This window comes from Coenobita brevimanus, chromosome 3 (genome assembly GCF_032717465.1).
Source record: "Coenobita brevimanus isolate Jiangsu-jjx chromosome 3, ASM3271746v2, whole genome shotgun sequence".
NCBI classification, from domain to species: domain Eukaryota; kingdom Metazoa; phylum Arthropoda; class Malacostraca; order Decapoda; family Coenobitidae; genus Coenobita; species Coenobita brevimanus.
In genome coordinates, this window is record NC_136956.1 from 12,809,305 (window position 1) to 12,829,885 (window position 20,581).

General features: G+C 40.9%; 1 protein-coding gene across 1 annotated transcript in view; it reads left to right on the forward strand.

The window, feature by feature from the left end:
- The window catches only part of LOC145393212 (macrophage mannose receptor 1-like), a 147,599-nt gene that overhangs the window by 21,373 nt on the left and 105,645 nt on the right, over positions 1-20,581 (forward strand). The window contains exons 2-3 of the mRNA XM_080267415.1: positions 10,628-10,645; positions 10,796-11,103. Of these exons, the coding sequence (XP_080123541.1) occupies positions 10,628-10,645; positions 10,796-11,103 (326 nt within the window). The remainder of the gene's footprint in view (positions 1-10,627; positions 10,646-10,795; positions 11,104-20,581) is intronic.

The window sequence follows — 20,581 nt, forward strand, 5'->3', positions numbered from 1 at the left end:
AAGTTGTATCAAGCTCTGCTGGCCCCTATATAATGAGCTCAGTCTCTGCATCATTGCCACTTAGATCTACTCCTCATTTTGTTCACATCTCTGTCCTCCCCTGTACCGTTATTATTATTGTGAGTGTTCAGGAAGTCTCCAACCATCTAGCAGCTGTGTAATTTGAGTATAAGTGTTATTGCATTTTTTCCTTGTACTGTGTAGCATAAGATATTGATTTGTGGCCCTAGTGAGGTTTTTTTTGTAATTTATGTAGGATTCAGTTTGTCAGCCAGATTTAATATTATTCTGTATGTGTAATAATTTATCTTGCATTAACTGAGCATTACCCAGTGTATTTTCATTTTATCAGGGCTGACTTAGATAAATTTACTCTTGCTAATTTCGTGTTAATAGAGGCTATTGCAGTTAACCATATATTTAACCTGTTTTTGCCATTACATTATCCTTATGAGTCCTGAATGTTTTGTTGTTAGTTTGAGCATTAAACTTTAACTTGTAATTTTACCTCTTTTGTTTTGAACCTGGAACTTTACGGGACAGTAGTGATTTTTAGTATTCTCACTTAAAGTGTACATTATCTTTCTCTGTTCCGTAACATAAATTTGGCGACCTCTTATCAGGATATTCAGGATATTATCATAATGATATTGCTTGATATTTTGTGACTTTTACTTATTCATGATGTCTACTATTACTACACTTGATGAAGCCAAAGATTTTTTGTAAAATGTGCAAACAGTGTGTGATGTAGAAAACAGAACAAAGAATGAACTTAAGCTTGTTGCTCAACAATTGGGAATTGCTGTTCGCTCTCATCATTCTAAAGATCAAATTGTTGACATGATTAATGAAAGCTTGTTTAATGTAACTCCTCCAAATGAGCAAACACAGATTGAATTAGCTAAGTTACAGCTAGCTCTGCAGGAGGCTCAGGCTAAGGAGGCGGAGTCTCGTGTTAAGGAGGCTGAATTTCAAGCACGTGCTAAGGAGGCTGAGTATCAGGCTCGTATTCAGGAGGCTGAATTTCAAGCAAATGCTAAGGAGGCTGAATTTCAGGCAAATGCTCGTATTCAGGAGGCACAGATACACGCACAAGTTGAACTTGCCAGGATTCAGGCAGACCATGAGTATCGCATGAAACAAGGTGGAACTGGATCATCTAGCTCTGATGATTTTGATGTGGCTAAAAATGTTAAACTTGTCCCTCCTTTTAATTAATCTGATTTAACAAAGTATTTTCAGTTGTTTGAGAGGGTAGCTACAGGTTTTAATTGGCCCAAGGAGTATTGGCCAGTACTCCTTCAAACTGTTCTCACCGGTAAAGCTCAAGTAACTTATGCATCTTTGCCTCAGGATCAATCTGATAATTATGATGTAGTTAAGAGCTTGATTCTTAAGGCCTATGAGCTTGTTCCTGAAGCTTATAGAGTAAAATTTAGGACAACTTACAAGCAAGATAAGCAATCCCATGTTGAGTATGCAAAAATCAAAGAAGATCTGTTAGAGCAGTGGTTAAATTCTAAGAATGTGGATTCTGATTTTGGTAAATTTAAGCAGATGATTTTGCTGGAGGATTTCAAAAGGTGTATTTATAAAGATATAAGCCTATATCTCGATGAGAAAAGAATAATTTGTCTGAATGCTGCAGTTTTGGCTGATGAATATGTTCTCAATCACAAGAGATATTCTAGAGAAAAAGGGAAAGCTGAGAGTAAGTACGTTGCCTCTACTCAGAGTACAGGTAACAGGAAAGAGAATAAAGATGATGTTTCTCAGGAAGTAAATACCAGCTTCACCTCTAGATTTCAGAAAAGTAAATGTACTTATTGTAGTAAGCTTGGTCATACTACGGAGAAATGTTTCAGGAGACAGCGTGATGTGAACAAAAAGGAGTCTTTAAATATTCAGTCAATTGGTCTAGTGTCCACTCTTGAGAGTTCCCAGAATTCTTTAACCGAGTTAACTGAACCTGCTTTGAGGGGTAAATTAAATCCTCACGATGAAGCTCCTCTTTTGAGCAGTAACGTGGGTGACACTCTCAAGAGTTCATGTGCTAATTTCCTGTCTGATGGTTTTGTCAGTCCTCTGGACAGTAATGACAGGAAATCAGTTAAAATATATCGTGATACAGGTGCTTGCCAATCCCTTATGCTGACCAGTGTTCTAGGCTCTAATGTTAATTCCTCTGATGAAACTGTAATCTTACAAGGCGTAGGGAATAATTACTTCTCTGTCCCTATGTGCAGAGTGAATTTAGAGTCTGGTTTTGTTAATGGTTCCGTTATGGTTGGGTTGGTTGAGACACTCCCAATGTCAGGTGTAACTTTCTTACTTGGAAATGATATTGGTGGAAGTCAAGTGTGTCCAGCTCCTCAGTTGTCTAGTGAGCCAGTGGCTGCGTCCCAGGATTGTGATGTCCCTGATGTGTTCCCTGCATGTGCTGTCACTAGGGCTAAGTCTAAAGTTACTGGTGATTTAGAGGATAATGATGATCATGATGTTATCCTAGCTGACACTTTTCTTGCTAATTTGGACCACTCACCAGATGAGGCAGTACCCCGTAGTGTTGATAATTTGTCTCGTCAAGAGTTGGTTGAGTTGCAGGTTGCTGACCCTGAGTTGAAAGGTCTAGCTAACTCTGCTTGCAGTGAGGAAGAGTCAGCCGGTGCTTCTACTTGTTATTATATAAAGTCAGGAGTACTTATGAGGAAGTGGAGACCCCCAACAGCATCAGCCAACTGTGAATGGGAGGTTGTACATCAAGTTGTCATCCCTCGTGTTTGTAGGCAGGATATCATTACAGTGGCTCATGATTCCAGTTTGGCAGGACACCTTGGAGTGAGGAAGACTGTGGCACGCATTTTGAAACACTTCTACTGGCCAGGTATCTTCAGGGATGTTTCCTGGTATTGTAAGTCTTGTCACACCTGTCAAGTTGTGGGGAAGTGTAATCAGACCGAAAAGGTTGCACCTCTAGTTCCCATTCCTCCTTTTGAGGCGCCTTTCACCCGTGTGTTGGTGGATATTGTGGGCCCTCTTCCTAAGACTTCTTCAAGATTTTCTTATGTGTTGACCCTGATTGATATGGCTACTCGTTATCCTGAAGCCATTCCACTTAGAAATATCTCAGCAAAGAACGTGGTTAAGGAAATGCTAGGGTTCTTCACAAAGTTTGGTCTGCCCAAGAAGGTACAGTCAGACCGGGGAAGTAATTTCATGTCAAACGTTTTCAAGCAGTCTCTGAAAGAGTTGGGCATCACCCAGATCACGTCCTCAGCTTACCATCCCCAGACCCAAGGAGCGTTGGAGAGATATCATCAAACACTCAAATCGATGCTCAAGAAATACTGTTTGGAACATCAGAAAGACTGGGATAAAGGTCTTCCATTCGTTGTGTTTGCTGCAGGAGAATCTCCAAATGAATCACTGGGCTTCTCACCTTTTGAACTACTGTTTGGCCATGAAGTAAGAGGACCCTTTAAGCTACTCAAGGAATGCTGGCTGTCGGAGGAAGATGACGTCAACCTGCTGGAGTATGTGATGAAGTTCAAAGAACGACTGTCCACTGCTTTACAGCTGGCGAGAGAGAATTTAGGAGCTGCTCAGGAGAAGATGAAGACTTGGTATGATAAGAAGTCCAGGTTACGCCACTTTCAGCCAGGAGATCAGGTTTTGATTCTGCTACCAGTGCATGGGCAACCTCTTCAAGCCAAGTTTAGTGGTCCTTATTTCGTGGAGAAGAAACTCAGTGATGTCAACTATGTCATCGCCACACCAGATCGTAGAAAGAGCAAGCAACTATGTCACATCAACATGCTAAAGTTATATCACAGGCGGGACGAAAATAATCCAGTCTGCACTGTAGCTGTTCCACCCGAGTCTGCAAGTGAAGCTCTCCCATGAGCCTGAGTGATAGTTTGGAGAAGAATCCTGATATGATGAATGATCTCCAGACTAAGTTTCTCATCTACCTCCCGAGGAAAGGCAGGAGTTTTCGGCATTACTGCAGGAGTACCCGCAAGTGTTCCGTGCCACTCCAGGAAGAACCACTGTGTTGATGCATGATGTCGATATTGGAGACGCAAAGCCAATTAAACTGCCTCCTTACCGTGTGAACCCAGTGAAAGTTCCTCTCATCCAGAAGGAGCTTGGCTACCTGTTGGACCACAAGATGATTGAGCCCTGTCAGAGCGAGTGGAGTTCTCCTGTCACTCTAGTCCCTAAGCCAGGTGGGTCACAGCGGCTTTGCATCGACTACAGACGTGTTAATCAGATAACCAAAACAGACACTTACCCTCTCCCTCACGTGGAAGATTGCATAGACAAGATCAGAAAGGCTAGGTACATAAGTAAGTTTGATTTGTTAAAGGGATACTGGCAAGTACCTATGACTGAACGTGCTAGGGAGATCTCATGTTTTGTAACACTAGGAAAGAAAATGTTATTGCAGATTGCTTATCTAGACTTTAGACAGATTGTTTTAGAGTAATAAGAAATTTCCTTTGTAAATTTCTTTTTCTTTGTGGGGAGGTGTTACATAGCCTATGATTTCATCATCCTTTGTGTAATTCTAACGTACAGTGTGCTGCCTGTTTGATCACGAGCGTGTTCTGCCTCAGTCCCCCCCTTCTACCGTTATAGTAGAGTAAGTCGTCCTTTCTGTTGTTCAGTGCGGGACTGTCAACTCTGTCCCCATGGCTTCATTTGTGCGTCCTTCTTACAAGTTGTATCAAGCTCTGCTGGCCCCTATATAATGAGCTCAGTCTCTGCATCATTGCCACTTTGATCTACTCCTCATTTTGTTCACATCTCTGTCCTCCCCTGTACCGTTATTATTATTGTGAGTGTTCAGGAAGTCTCCAACCATCTAGCAGCTGTGTAATTTGAGTATAAGTGTTATTGCATTTTTTCATTGTACTGTGTAGCATAAGGTGTTGATCTGTGGGCCTAGTGAGGGTTTTTTTGTAATTTATGTAGGATTCAGTTTGTCAGCCAGATTTAATATTATTCTGTATGTGTAATAATTTATCTTGCATTAACTGAGCATTACCCAGTGTATTTTCATTTTATCAGGGCTGACTTAGATAAATTTACTCTTGCTAATTTCGTGTTAATAGAGGCTATTGCAGTTAACCATATATTTAACCTGTTTTTGCCATTACATTATCCTTATGAGTCCTGAATGTTTTGTTGTTAGTTTGAGCATTAAACTTTAACTTGTAATTTTACCTAACTCTTTTGTTTTGAACCTGGAACTTTACGGGACAGTAGTGATTTTTAGTATTCTGACTTAAAGTGTACATTATCTTTCTCTGTTCCGTAACAATATATATATATATATATATATATATATATATATATATATATATATATGCCTAGATGTGTGTGCATGTATGTATGTATATATGTTTGTATATATATATATATGCATATACTGTGTTCCTACGTATATACTTATATATAGCTGCCTTTTTGACCAGGGGCTTCGGCTCCAATGGTCGATAAAAAAAAAAAAAAAAAAAAAAAAAAACGCCAGACCGCCACTTCTCTTCAACAATGCAGGTTAGTGTCGAACTCTCATCCTCCCCCCCCCCTTTTCTCCCTCGTGTACTAAGGCATCATATACATTCGTGAGTGAAATTGGTCATATATTCCCCTGATCCCTCTTGTCCTGATTAACGAGACCGCCACTTCCCTTCAACATTGCAGATCGTCCGTTTCAAGCTACTGCCAAAACACCTCACACACTCACACCCCCTCCCCTTTTTTACCTAATTCATGTAGCCTAAATAACGAATATACCGGATGGTCCATTTTGTTTACAGTCCATTTTGATTACAGTTTATTAGATCACTGTTCCTATAATATTTGTGACTTTACTGTATATAATTCTGAGTTATACGAGTTTAATCTTAAGAGAGTGTCTTAGTATTCTTTGATTCTTTCCGTGAGTCCAGCTGTGACCATGGGATTAATATATTCGTGTATCAGTATTCTTCGATTCTTCCCGCGAGTCCAACTGCGACCACGGGATTAGTTTATCCATGTGCATCAGTATTCTTTGAATCTTCCCGTGAGTCCATCTGTGACCACGCGATTAATATATGTGTATCTGTATTCTTTCAATATTAACTTGTAAAGATTAAAATCTCCAGTGATGTATATTCTCATTAATATTTCGTTTGGGTTCATTCACAGTGTGAAGAGTAATCTGTCTCAGTTCTTAATGCTTAGTAAAACTTAGGTTAAGTCATTACGAGTCTGAACTTTGCTGTCCTCTAAGAAGTGGTGTGGTACAGACGAGATTGAGTGGCCCGCAAAGTGTGCTTAATATCTAACGGCTCACGACCTCTCAGAAAAGATCACGCTTCCTCAATTCCCATAAATTCTCTTATAGGATCACGCTACCACATTTTCCATAAACTCTGTAACAAGATCACGCTACCCCATTTTTCTTAATCTCTTAAATTCCCAACATTACACTTGTGGCTCTAAAATCTTTGGGCATTAGTGGTGGTATCAAAAGTTCCTTGCATTACACTGGTAACTAAATTTTCCTAGCATCATACTGACGGTGGTTTTCTATTATTTCCTTCATTTCACTGGGGTCATTTATTGAAGACTAAAATATTCCACCATTACACCTCATGTAAGCCTCGTGCGGCTGGAACACTCAAGCCTATGTTTCTTATCAAGGCCTTCATTGCACCAGCTACTTTTCTTCCTTGTGTCACTCTACTTTCAACTTCTTTTGCATATTTTCCTCTCTCTTCTGTCACTGTACCCAGGTATTTGAACTCTCTCGTCAATTCCAGTCTCTCTCAGTTCACTGTAACATCGTACTGGAAGTCACCTTCTCTCTCAATAACCATCACTTTACTCTTTTCTACATTTACTCTGATCGCACGACGCTCAAAGACATCAGCAAAACTCTGCTCCAGCCTACCAAGTTCTTGTCCGGTATTTCCAAGTAGTACTGCATCATCAGCATACAACAAATCTGAGATATTCCATCCATAACCATTCATTACCAACGCCATCCACCTCTCCATTACTTGTGTTTTTAATTCTCTCATCACCCCATCCATATATATATTAAACAACCATGGGGACATTACACAACCCTGTCGCACGACCACACCGATCGTGAACCATTCACTTAGATGCCCATTAACCCTTACGCATGCTTCACTGCCATCATAAAAACTCTCGACGGCACCTAGCAGCTTACCATCTACACCGTACATAGGCAAAACTTTCCACAATCCTTCTCTGTCCATTTTGTCGAATGCTTTTTCCAGATTCATGAATGCCATAAACACCTTATGGTCCTTCTCGCAAGCCTTCTCTACTGTCTCACTACAAATATTTGGTCTACACTTCCTCTGCCACTCCTAATGCCACATTATTCATCACTCACTAGGACTTCTGATATCTCTCTTACTTTCTCTATAATAATTCTTCCATATACCTTCCCTACCCCACTCAATAAACTTATAGCACGACAATTCTTGCACTCACTTTGCTCACCTTTATTTTCGTACAGGACTACAATCATAGCCTTTTTCCACTCTGCTGGCACATTTGCACTCATCCATGCCTTCTTACACATCTCCAACAAACAGTTCATTCCACACTCTCCACTACACTTAATCATTTCTGCATACACCTCATTAACCCCAGCTGCTTTCCCATATTTCAGCCGCTTCACAGCACTCTTCATCTGTCCGAGTATCACTTCTCCTGGCACTGCATTCCTTCTCTGCACACCCCAAACCAGTCATGTTTAAAGCCGCTCTTCTCTCTATATTCCCATTCGTCAGGCTTTCAAAGTATTTTCCATCTGGTCCTTACTTCGTCCCCATGGGTTAATAGTCTACCACCTACATCCTTCACCCCATCACATTTCTTTCCGCTTTTAGTTCTACATTTCCGCACTTCTTTCCAGAATAACTTCCTATTTTCAGAGTAGTTTGCATTCTTTTTTCTTCCTAGATCCTCATTTAGCTCCTTTATCCTCTTCACTAGTCTCTTTACGTGCTTCTTGCTCTTAGTATATTCAGTTCTTATTTCAGCTGAACCCCTGTTCTGTAACCACTTTAGCCACTTCTGCCTCATTTTCTCAACTGCTTTCTTAACCTCATCATCCTACCATGTCGTTCCTTGCTTCCTTGTTGTTATTCTTGCCACACCTCACACCGCTTAAGCATTCCTAACTAAGCAATCCCTATATGCATTCCACAGGCTGTCCACATTCCTTTCATTCCTTTCATTTATATATATATATATATATATATATATATATATATATATATATATATATATATATATATATATATAATATATATATATATATATATATATATATATATATATATATATATATATATATATATATATGAAGATGTCTTGAATTATTCACTATACCTAGGTGGTCCTCTTTATTTCACTTTCCTGCTAGTTTTAATATATACTAGATGGGGTACCCGGCGTTGCCTGGGTAAAACCCTATGATCGTGCAATACATGGGACCCTGGATGGCCACTCCTTATTTGAGAAGACCGTTGTATTCCCGTTTCATCCTTGGTTCCATTTTCCCTGGGTTATACTCTCCATGAACCTGTTCCTACCATGGACCTATTTCCCAACTGCGCACTCACCCACTAACCCTACCAACCCATCCTACCAACCCTTCTAGAAACCCGACCCTCTGTAACTAATCAAATGGATTTAGGAGTAAAAAATGCTACAGTAATTGGTCACCATTTTTTTACCATGTTGACTTGAGTATTTCTAACAAATTATAAGCTTTGCCATCAGAGAAACCACTTTAGCTTATGTAATATACATGTTTGAGATGTTTATATTCGGGGTAAGAAGTTACACCTGTCAGAGCTGTTAAGAGCTCTACTGTATATGCATCTCCCTTGATTTCCATTGACGACAGACAGAGAGAGAAATTCTCTGATCTCTCTCTCTCTCTCTCTTTTTGCATATATATATATATATATATATATATATATATATATATATATATATATATATATATATATATACACACACACACACACACACACACTAGCAGGGTTACCTGGCATTGCCGGGCCAATAAGGCGACTACTCTAATCCTATTTCTTCTAGTTCAGTCTTTCTACTCCAGAAAGACCACGTACCTATTATGCTTTTGAACAGGGATTATAAGAGGTCCAAGAAACTTCCTATTTCAGCTTTCACAGACGTTTGCGTGCACTTGTTTACTGTTACCGGTGACCTCAACTTACCTTTGACCGGTGACCTCAAATGACCTTGGAGGTGAACCTCACATAATCTATGTCCGAACTGGAGGTCATGTTAGTTTCCATGCGAAAAACAGGGCTGCAGGGGTACCCGTCTTTGCCCGGGCCAAAAAGGCTAACACTCTACCAGTGACTTCAAATGACTAGATCTGAATTTTGAAAACCATCCATCGGTCACCCTGATTCAGAATATATGTGGGCCTTGGGGTTTCTGGCCCATGGTTTGGGTGTGATTGAAGGACAAACAAACAAACAAATAACGTGACTCATATATATATATATATATATATATATATATATATATATATATATATATAAAATGTGCAGATATGAAACCACGGATATGCCCCGCTGCATTTACCACTTAATAAAAGATATGGGCATGTGTTAAATAAAATTTTTGATAACCGAAGACAGATTGTCCTCTATCTATAAATCAATTTTTTTTTTTTTTTTTAAGCTGGCGCACTTTAAGTATTGATTAAAAAATTGTTGCACTGTAATACACCGTTTCTCCTCATCTGAGGATAGAAGCAGAGATACAGAGAAACAAAAGTGGAGTTTCAACAGAATATATATATATATATATATATATATATATATATATATATATATATATATATATATATATATATATATATTCTGGGGGTTATATACCAGTTTCTTACAGTAGTCAGGAATGCTAGAATTTACGATCATTTGATGAACAGGCTTTTTCTTTTTTAATAAATTATGTATTAGGTTTGCTAGAACACAATCATCATCATCACAGTGCTTGTCGTGAGAGTCATTTCATAACAATTTCCTCTGGCACGCTGGCATGAGAGTGCACCAGGTGTACAGGAAACACCAGACAGACTCTTACTCAGCCACACATTCACTGATGATTTACCATCATCACATAACAATAATTCTGACTTGTCTGACACTGTTTGCTTAATGACGTGTTTACATAAATCAGAACTTTACAGTTACCAAGGAGTCCCTCTCCCCCCCTCCCCCCCAAAAAGGTGATTTAAAATGTGATAAACATGTTATAGAATCACGTGCGCCCACTTATATTTCGAACTGTTATCTGCCACTGCTGATAAACGTGGCATATATATATGAAACGGTTGGCGGTGTCGTCAGGATCACTCTCCGCCTTACTAGTTATAAAGCTAGTTGTTATATTATAGTATGCTACTGTGAATTCTTGAAATTTCCAAGCATATTTTTAATAACAGAAATCGATAGTGTAATTCATTATAAAACAATAAAAAACTTCAGATCTCCAGTTTTAGAAGAAACAAGTTTAAGAATGTGGATTCAACTTGTGTTTTCAACAGTCTTCTTGATGACTGCAGGTAAGTTCAAGAGGACATCTTTGCGAGACTGGGGGAAAAGTAATAAATTTATATATGTTGTTTGGTATTAAGTTGCCGCAGAAGGAATGACACTGAAAGATTCTCCAATGCATATAGTAAAACATTCTGACTATATTAACATTAATGCAGATCGATGAATAAAGAGTTTTTAATGACATCACTAACAGATGGCAGGCAAATGGCCCCAGTAGCAGACGACAGAATAGGCTGGTGCGGATCTGACCAGGTGTCCTTCATGGGTCAGTGTTTGCCACACAGCTCAGACAGCTGCATGGCACCCTTCGTGGCCGTGGGGGACCAGTGCCTGTATTTCGTCACCTTCGCCGAACTTACCCAGCAGGAGGCGAGGCAGATGTGTCACTCTCTGGAAGGCGAGCTGGCCACGATCGACACTGCCACCAAACTCTACAACATTATCCACTTCATCAATAACAATGGTAAGATACTCAAACCCACACGGCCTTCACTGCCATTAGACACTACAACATCATCCATTATATCATCGACAATTGTATTACACTCCCACCAGCACTGTCCTCACTGTATACCACTGTATACACCACTGTCCACCGCATTAATAATAATTGTAGTAACACCCTTCCAAAAGACTCCCCCAGGAATAATCGATTACACCATTAACCCATTAGCTACCAGGGCTTCTGTGTGAGGGACTATGCTGGAAGGGTACTAAGCGTACTGCCCTCTGCTTACCGGCTCATAGTTGCGAAGCTTATAGGTCCCTTCCCCTGGGTTCCCTTCTTTATTAACTATTGAATATAGTCCTATACAGAGGACACTGGGTGCAAGTGGGATAAAGAAACTTATAAATTTGCCAGCGCTTAATAATATCACAGTCTGACCTATGCTGTTTCACTGTAAGTACAGTTAGGCTAATGCTGCTAAACAATATTCATACTGTTACATCATTATGGTTGCTGATACCAATGCGACTGTTGAACTGTGAGAGCAGTCAGTACATCTAAAGAAATTAAAAATAAACTAAGGTATTAGTCAACTGTAAGAATTTTTGCCATTGCTTTTGTCACTGTCATCATTAGTGCCATTTGTTCCAATGCACATATTAAGAGGTAGCCAGATCTACAACAAAGCCCTTGATGAGATGCAACAATTTCCTGCACTATCGAAGGAGGAGAGAGATAACATTTTCACTCGATTGCCTGTTGTCCTTCTGTCTCCGCACCTAATTCCAGGATAGAGAATCAAAGGTCATTTGTACACAATGCTTTACTGTTACAAGTACAAAGTCATTCACATTTCATGAAAGTATGGAAGATTAAATACAAATATGTATATTCAACATGTTAAGATGTGTGTGTGTGTGTGTGTGTGTGTGTGTGTGTGTGTGTGTGTGTGTGTGTGTGTGTGTGTGTGTGTGTGTGTGTGTGTGTGATTCCCCTGTATCTCGTTATTTTCCAGTACATATTATTCTCCACCACTACTCTATTATATTTTTCCATACTTTAAAGTGATTACCCATACTTTTCCATACAACCTCTCAGTATCGTACTTTCTGTTATTATTGTGACTGATCTAATACATGCCATTATCAGTATGTCTAATTACTTTCAACATTAGATAATTCGTATGTGTCAATTGATTAAATAATTCCTCAATATATTACACTACTACTTTACACTATTTTCAGTACTTGCATTACTGTTTCCAGTAGTACCTTAACGGAAATGTTCCCTATATTCAAAAATTTCTAGTAATATCTGGTATTACAGCTTATTTTGTGTATTTCAAGGACTGTCTGTTCGCTAGTAGCTCAGAAATTGATCTATTACTTGAACCACGTTATCTAGTGCCAACTGTTTCATGGTCAGGTCATCAGCGACTAGATAGGCAGCCCCACTGGTTTTGCCCAGAAGGATTACCTTTCAAAAGGTGGATGGGCTTCTGAGCCATCACCCACCCAGCAGAGTAGGTGGAGTTTGTTTACTTTAGTTGACAGTCCACCTGAGAGAAGGAAATTTATAATTTTCAGCCTAGACAGTCCTAATGCTCTGGGATTCCATGTCAACGTCTTTGGGCTAGTGGTGAGTCACACCCTGACTTGGGAGGCTGGGAAGAGATTTCATACATTACCCATGAAAACATACATTGCCACAGAAAGTTAAAAGGAGGATACAGGATCAAGCTCTGCTGGTTTTAGCTGACCCTGACCCATTTCACGGAGGTTTTTCCTCTGACCATGGTAGGCCAGAACTCTTGGCATCTTTTCATGTTGACACTTCTCATGATGGCCACTGGGTAAAGCATTTGAGATCTCAACAGCTGGGTGAAACAGAGGGACCCTGTCCCGCTTTTAGAGCAGTGCTCCACAGCCTTCTTTACATCACAGTACATTATTTTTTTTTTTCTATCGTGTGGCGCACATAAAACATGTTGGTCATGATAATCAGAATAAAGCTGTTTTTACTTCTGCTGACAAATGATGAAACGAACCAATAACTGCTAAGTGTACAGTACTGCGTATTAGAAGTAACATTTAATTTTTTCTCAGAAAGTAAACTATGGCAGTTTTGCATCCTAAGGCCTGATGTACACTATCGCTCTGCTCTCACCCTGCTCATGGTTTGTTCTCCTTCTGGTTAAATATTATTACATGTATTTCAGTAGGGGTATGCATGCTGTTGCCCACAATTTGCCCTCGCTCGCTCCACCCATGTGCAAGCAACGATCACTCTAAAGATATTTTGAATGGAGCAGGACCAGGCTGTAAGGGGAACGACAGTGACAGTGTGCATTACCCAAAGGTCTCATTTCAGTCTCACCCCGGTCAACACTGAGGTGGGAGGCTGTCTCCCCTTCCTCCTCTTACATTTTTTATTTTGTGAAAATGAACCCCAAGAAAACAACCATGTGGGGTTATGATAAAGTTTAGTTTATTTAAAGTATTATTGTTGTGGATTTAAAACAACAGTTTTTAATAAATAATCTTAGTCTGTACAATAATAATATTCTGTGGAACCTTTGTTGAAATATCATAACAATATATACTCCTTTCAAGATGAATTGTTGATAGAATTAGTGAAAGACAAGAGGGACTTGTATGACATGATTTCTCCTAGATACAGTGTCAACATGGCAGGAGTGGAGTGAGAACAGAATGGTAGTGTGCATTACCCATGACTGTGAGCAGAGCATAGGATAGTGTGCATCGGGCCAAAGGCGTTTAGTGGAAAAGTTTCTACAGAAGGGAAAAAAGCTCTATGGTGCCTTTCTGGATTTGGAGAAAATACATGACAGAGTGGATAGATAAGGTGTATGAAAAATATAAAAAACATATGAAGTAAATGGGAAGCTGTCACCACACCTTATAAGATGTAACCCACCCCGTGCCAGTGAGGTACATATATGTCGGGCCCTGCATATGCACAAAATGGCAGCGATGTATTTATACATTATTGATTTGAAATATGTGGCAAAATTCAAAATGCGATATTAGCGTGAGATATTTGCTGGAGATCTCCCACACCTCTCTAGGCCTAATACCCATGTTATGAGTCATCACCGCATCCCGCCTCCTATGCAGGGCTCTACCAACTCAGTCCCAATTTGTGAGTGAGTGAGCACCATGGCACTTCGCGGTTTTCCCCAACACGAGATTAGCAAGCTCCTGAACATCCCCTGTGATGGAGAAAGTGATTCTTCCAATAATGATGATGCTGATTGAGACTACATCCAACCTGAGCCGGAATCAAGCAATGAGGACAAGATTCCATCCCAAAGAAAGGCGAGGTATATGGCTGTCTGCTTGGCATTATCTGACCCTGAACTACCACCACCACCTCTTCTCACCTCACCGTGCTGCTCTCCCTCCATGGACGATTCTTCTAGTGATGAGGAATACGAAGCTGACCCCTCAGGTGAACATCAGCTGCCTTCGTGGGTAGGATCGCCCAGAAAAACCCGAAGGAGTGGGGAAGAACTATTTAGTAAAAAGTACAAGGTGAGCAGTGCTTTGTTCTGTTCACGTGGTGCACGATGATGCCCGCCACCTGCAGCCCCATGTTGCGCCACCTCTTCCGAACCCTGTACCTCCACTGCACCTGCACCTCACCGTGCTCCCTCCCCACACCCTCCCCACGCTTCCTCCCCACACCCATAAACCGTGGGGAAAGGAGCAAAAGGTATAGCAGAAGGGAAGGAAAAAGGCAGGGGGAAGAAAAGTGTGAGTTGTGAGGAAAGTGAGGAGGCAAGCTCTGTTCCCCAACTTCCTCCCAAACCTACTACTGTACTGAATTTCCTCCCAATCCTGATGACAGCGATGGAAGTGGCCGCATCGGTGATGAGGGCAAAACCTAAGGAGGGGATGAAGTAATGTGGGGGTGGGAAGATGAGAACAATTTCGTTCCCATCATCCATCCCTTCACAGGCAGTGATATGGCATGTTGTACTGTGCTGGAGCTGACTCCCACCTCAAGGAGAATTGGTTGTTCCTAATCCCATGCTTTGAGGAATATAACACCCTCCTCCACTCCCAAGTGTTAGAAAACTGTGTCATGTGCGAAAAAAAAGACACCCATTAGTGTTACTGTAACGTATATATAAATTGGTGTAAGTTATTTCATAAGTAACTGTAATGTATATATAAATTAGTGTAAGTGATTTCATAATAATAATAAGTGCAATGTCAGTACTTCATATATAACTTGTGTAATGTGTCTACTGTGTTTGAGAAAAGACAATATGCAAGAATAATTCGTTGTGCGAAAAAAAAAGTTGCATATATAAAATATATGTGTGTGGGCAAACACTTATGTGAAAACTAGAAAATCCAATAATACGAACATCATCGGAAAAATGCCACTCACTCACTCGAATGTCGTAATGCGCCTCCGCACATAATTATGCTTTAGGACACTTCCATCATCTATGTACCTTCTGAGAGTGTCCCTGGGTCATTTGGGATACTTGCCCATGAAGAAAATGAAGATCTCCTACCTCAACAAGCTGGGTGTCAGCAGCAGCTGATGAAGTCAGTGGGCATTGGGCATTACTCCAAACATTTCAGCTGCTCGCTGAGAGTGAATCGACCTCAAAATCGACCATTTAGGCTTCTGTGCATACTTTTATTGTTGTTCTCCATGTTTTCTCATCATTCCTAAACTATCTAGCAAGAAAAAAAAAAGGTCAGAAATTGGCTAGGACTTGGTGCCATGAAGGTCACAAGTAGGCCAGCAAGCAGGGGGGTTAACCCACCACATGCCAGCTATTTTTAGCCCTATGGGTCCCCTCCATGCCGGCAATTTTTCTACCTTTTTTGGGGGGCTAAAATGATAGATTTTGATGTGAAAACAACAAATTTCACCATTAAAATACTCACCGCAACTCGGAAATGGGTTTATTGAGTCCTGCATACTGGTATTCCCGCTCTCTCACGTTCACTTTGTAGGTGAGAGACAGTCGTTTTCTGTGTAAAGTACAGTAGACTCAGGTATTTATGCTGGGAAGGTATAGCAATGTTCAGTACACTTTTCTGATTACTTTAATACTTCAACATCTGTCACAATTTGCATGTCTCTCTCACCGTGAATGCATTGTCTTACACTTACTTGAAGATAGGTACAACTTGACTTCACTATGTATAAGCCTGGCACTTACAAGAAGGTATTTACAACTTGATTTCACTATGTACAGTCCTTACAGTTACAAGAAATTATTTACAACTTAATTTTACTATATATAGTCCCTACATTTATGTGAAAATACTTACGACATGCCTTCACTATGTACAGGACTGGGTGAGGCACACAAGCAGAAAGAGGCAGAGCGAGCGTGCTGGGGGAAGCGAGTGGGTGTATAGCCTTGACCGCCTGGGAAATGGTAGAGGAACAGTTACCATAAATGCCTGCCAGTTTTTACTCGTGAATCTTGAAAAATGTGGTCACAGTGAATTTTTAAATTTTAAGCCATTTTAAACAGCACTGGCATTGACCGGAGATTTTCATCGCACCGTTTTAAAATGGCACTGGCTCGCGGCGGGTTAAGGCATCTGGTTATAGAAGAGATTAATAGATAAATAGTTTTACATAGACATGTTAGTAACAACATAGCCTATATATACAGTAAAGTCTCAATTATCCGTCATCACAGTATCTGGCCCAACGCAATATCTGACGCAGCTTTTCTTGGCTCTATTAATGGAATATCCAGAGATTTTTATGCAACATCCGGCTTTGAAACGGGACTTGAGTGGCGTTCCAATACAATATCCGGCATTGAGGGGTCTCAACCAACTTGTAAGCAACAGCCAACTGGTGCCAGGGAGAATCCCGAAACTTGGCAGCCAATGGAAACGCCTGCTACACACCAGCCAATTAGAATCCATCGTGGGCATAGCATATCCGGCACTCCAAGAATACCACCACATTCTCACTCTAACTCTTCTGACCATGTGGTCGCCAAACCCTAGTGCTTTTACTGACTCTATGTCGTCCTATGTTCAACCTACTGTACTGCATTATATTGGAAACGTAATGGCCTGTCAGTGCTCATGTCCTATTGCTCTGCTGTGATTGTTAAACTACCCTTGTGCTGTATTGTGTACTGTACTGTTTATACTGTAAGTGCGAATCCCCCAGTGCTGTTTCTGCCCATCGATAACAGCATTTGGTAAGTACACACTACAGTATACTATGTACAATACTATATTACTGGACTGCATCATTACTGTTTTGTTTTTATATGCTTAGTTTTCATCTTTGACTCATGGTAATGCTTTGAGGATAGAGGCTCAAGACAGACACAATCACGATATCTGGCTCAGACCTGAATGTTGTGCTGGATATGCAACATACGGCATTTCAGTTTAACCAGCATTGGGCTTGGCTGAAATACAATGGAAAATTGAGCAATGTATACATACATATATATATATATATATATATATATATATATATATATACACACACACACACACACAAGTGCTCGTGGGCCTTTCGGGCCCCTCGCACTTGCTCCTGTGGAGGGCTTTCGCGCCGCTATAATATATTTTAGTTATAGCTGTGGGCAAAAAATTCTGGGGAGATCCTATGCCGGGCGCCAGGAGCTGCGTTTCCTGGACAAAATGTGATCGCTGAATAAATATTGTAAAAGTTTTTCAATCGTGATGGGACCAAGCTTTTTCACATCAGCGAATTTTTTGCGATTTTTTTCCAATTTTGGTTCGATTTGAATGTATAGTTTTGGTTTCCCAAAACACACACACACACACACACACACACACACACATGGCTAGTGCTATAGTATATTATAGATAGATAGATAGATAGACAGAATGATAGATAGATAGATAGAGATAGAGATATATTATCCATCTATCATCCAATCCTATGTTATCCCATGAGGAGCGTAAGAGCCCAGGGCTAGGCAAATTAGTCCTGACATTTAATATGAGTGACCAGCCTCACTCATCCCTGAATGGCTTTACGTGAGCAAAGTGGTCCAACCATCTTTTGGACGTAAACCTGCACCGACTCAATCCGATTGGAGCGCCTCAATTACCCACCAAACCTCCAGGTGCCATAATTTGGTTATATGGTTACCACTCAACGTAGTAAATGGTTTCCTGGTGTACAGGAAACCATTTGGCTTGTCACTCAGTGTAGAGTCACCCATAGGCAGAGGGAAGAGGAAAGAATGAAAGACAGAGGAGGGAATATAAAGTCACCCATATGCAGATGGAAGAGAAAAGAATGAAGGAAAGACAGACAGAAAAGGAAGGAAGGAAGAGAGGAAAGGGCAGACACCCAAAGCAGCACTTCATCGAGTGAGTGGATGGTGAGCGCCCGCACCTAAAAAATCACTTAACACGTGATTCATAGATATGCTGATATCAACAAGAACACTAGTATTTGTCAGCGACTTAGGACTTTCCCCTCCCTCTTTCTGTATGAACATGACAGGTGTACTCCAACTCCTTCACTTTGCTCTCCCCTGAAGATGTCTATCTATCTATCTATATACCTAGGCTGCTTCCCCCAAGGAAAGGGAGGTAGCCGAGACAGGACGACTCACTCTCCATTTACTCATCCATTCAAACACATTTATTCGCATCTTAGCCCCAAAGGGGAGAACGGACAGATCCTCACCGCACCACACCGCACAAGGGTCAACTGCACAATGCAATCAGTGACATCCGCAGCAGGGCCCGACAGCAGAACTGGTTTACCCCTGCCACATCATAATACACCCATCCCCTTACCCGCACCTGACCTGACTAGCTGATCAGACCAAATGCGGGAGAATATCCCCTCAGGGCTGCGTCATCACTTATTCATTCACAATTTCTCTCCATTTATTTCTGTCACGCACAGCCACTCTTCCTTGCTCAACAGACATCCCTCTCGCATCCAGCGCTCTCTTCACACTGTCCATCCATCCTATTCGTGGTCGTCCTCTCAGCCTTACACCTCTCACATCAGATCTAGTTATCTTTTTCACCAATCGCTCATTATCCATTCTCTCCATATGCCCAAACCATTGCAACACCCTCTGCTCAACTCTACCAGCCATCTCCTGAACAACTCCAGTTCTCCTTCGCACTTCATCATTTCGCACTCGATCCATACGCGTCACTCCACACATACTCCTCAGACACCTCATCTCCATTACATTCAAACTTTTCCTCTCTGCTACACCCATAATCCATGTTTCAGCCCCATATAATGCAGTCGGTACCACAACACCCTCATACAGCCTTCTCTTTACATCCATTCTAAGCGAACGACATTTAAACACTTTTTTCATTCCTCCCAGCACCTTTCCTACTTCATTTATTCTAAACTTCACTTCTGCATCTATTCTTCCATCCACAGCAACATGTGACCCTAGATATTTAAAACAATCTACCTCCTCAAGCAACTCACCATTCAAAACTATATTCATCCCCCTACCATCTATCAACCTCGTACACTTCATCACTTTACTCTTATTCTCATTTACTTTCAATTTCCTCCTTTCACACACCCTTCCAAACTCCTCTACCAACTGTCTCAATCTCTCCTCTGAATCAGTCACCAGTGCGGTATCATCTGCAAACAGCAGCTGTTTCAGATTCCACTCTCCTCCATCAACATTTACCAGACTCAGACCACCTAAAACTCTTGCATTCACCTCCCTTACAACACCATCCATGTAAATATTAAACAACCAAGGCGACATCACACATCCCTGTCGCAGCCCCACTCTCACGGGAAACCAATCACTCACAGCATTTCCCACTCTTACACACGCTCTACTATTTACATAAAAACTTTTCACCCCTTATAGTAACCTACCATCAAGTCCATACAATCTTAAAACAGTCCACAAAGCCTCCCTATCAATTCTATCATACGCTTTCTCTAAATCCATAAATGCCCAAAACACATCCTTGCCTTTCGCAAATACTTTTCACACACTTGTCTCACAGCAAACACCTGATCAACGCATCCCCTCCCTCTCCTAAAGCCACACTGCTCATCACTAATCACTCCCTCTGTACCCTCTCTAACTCTCAAAATTAACACTCTACCATACACCTTACCTACAACACTCAACAGACTTATACCCCTAAAGCTAGTACATTCATACTTATCACCCTTGCCTTTATACAACGGGACCACACAAGCACTTGCCCAGTCAATTGGCACCATACCTTTTTCAAAGCACACATTCAACAATCTTACTAACCAGTCAACAATAGTCACTCCACCACCCTTCAGGCATTCCACAGCACACCCATCCATACCTGCAGCTTTCCCTGTTTTCATCTCCGTTACTGCTTTCTCCACTTCCTCCTTCGTGATCAAAGAATCATTCAACTCTCCCAACACATTTATTCCTTGCACCCTTCCATCCGCCACAATCTCAGCCACCCTTTCCTCCTCTACATTTAATAATCTT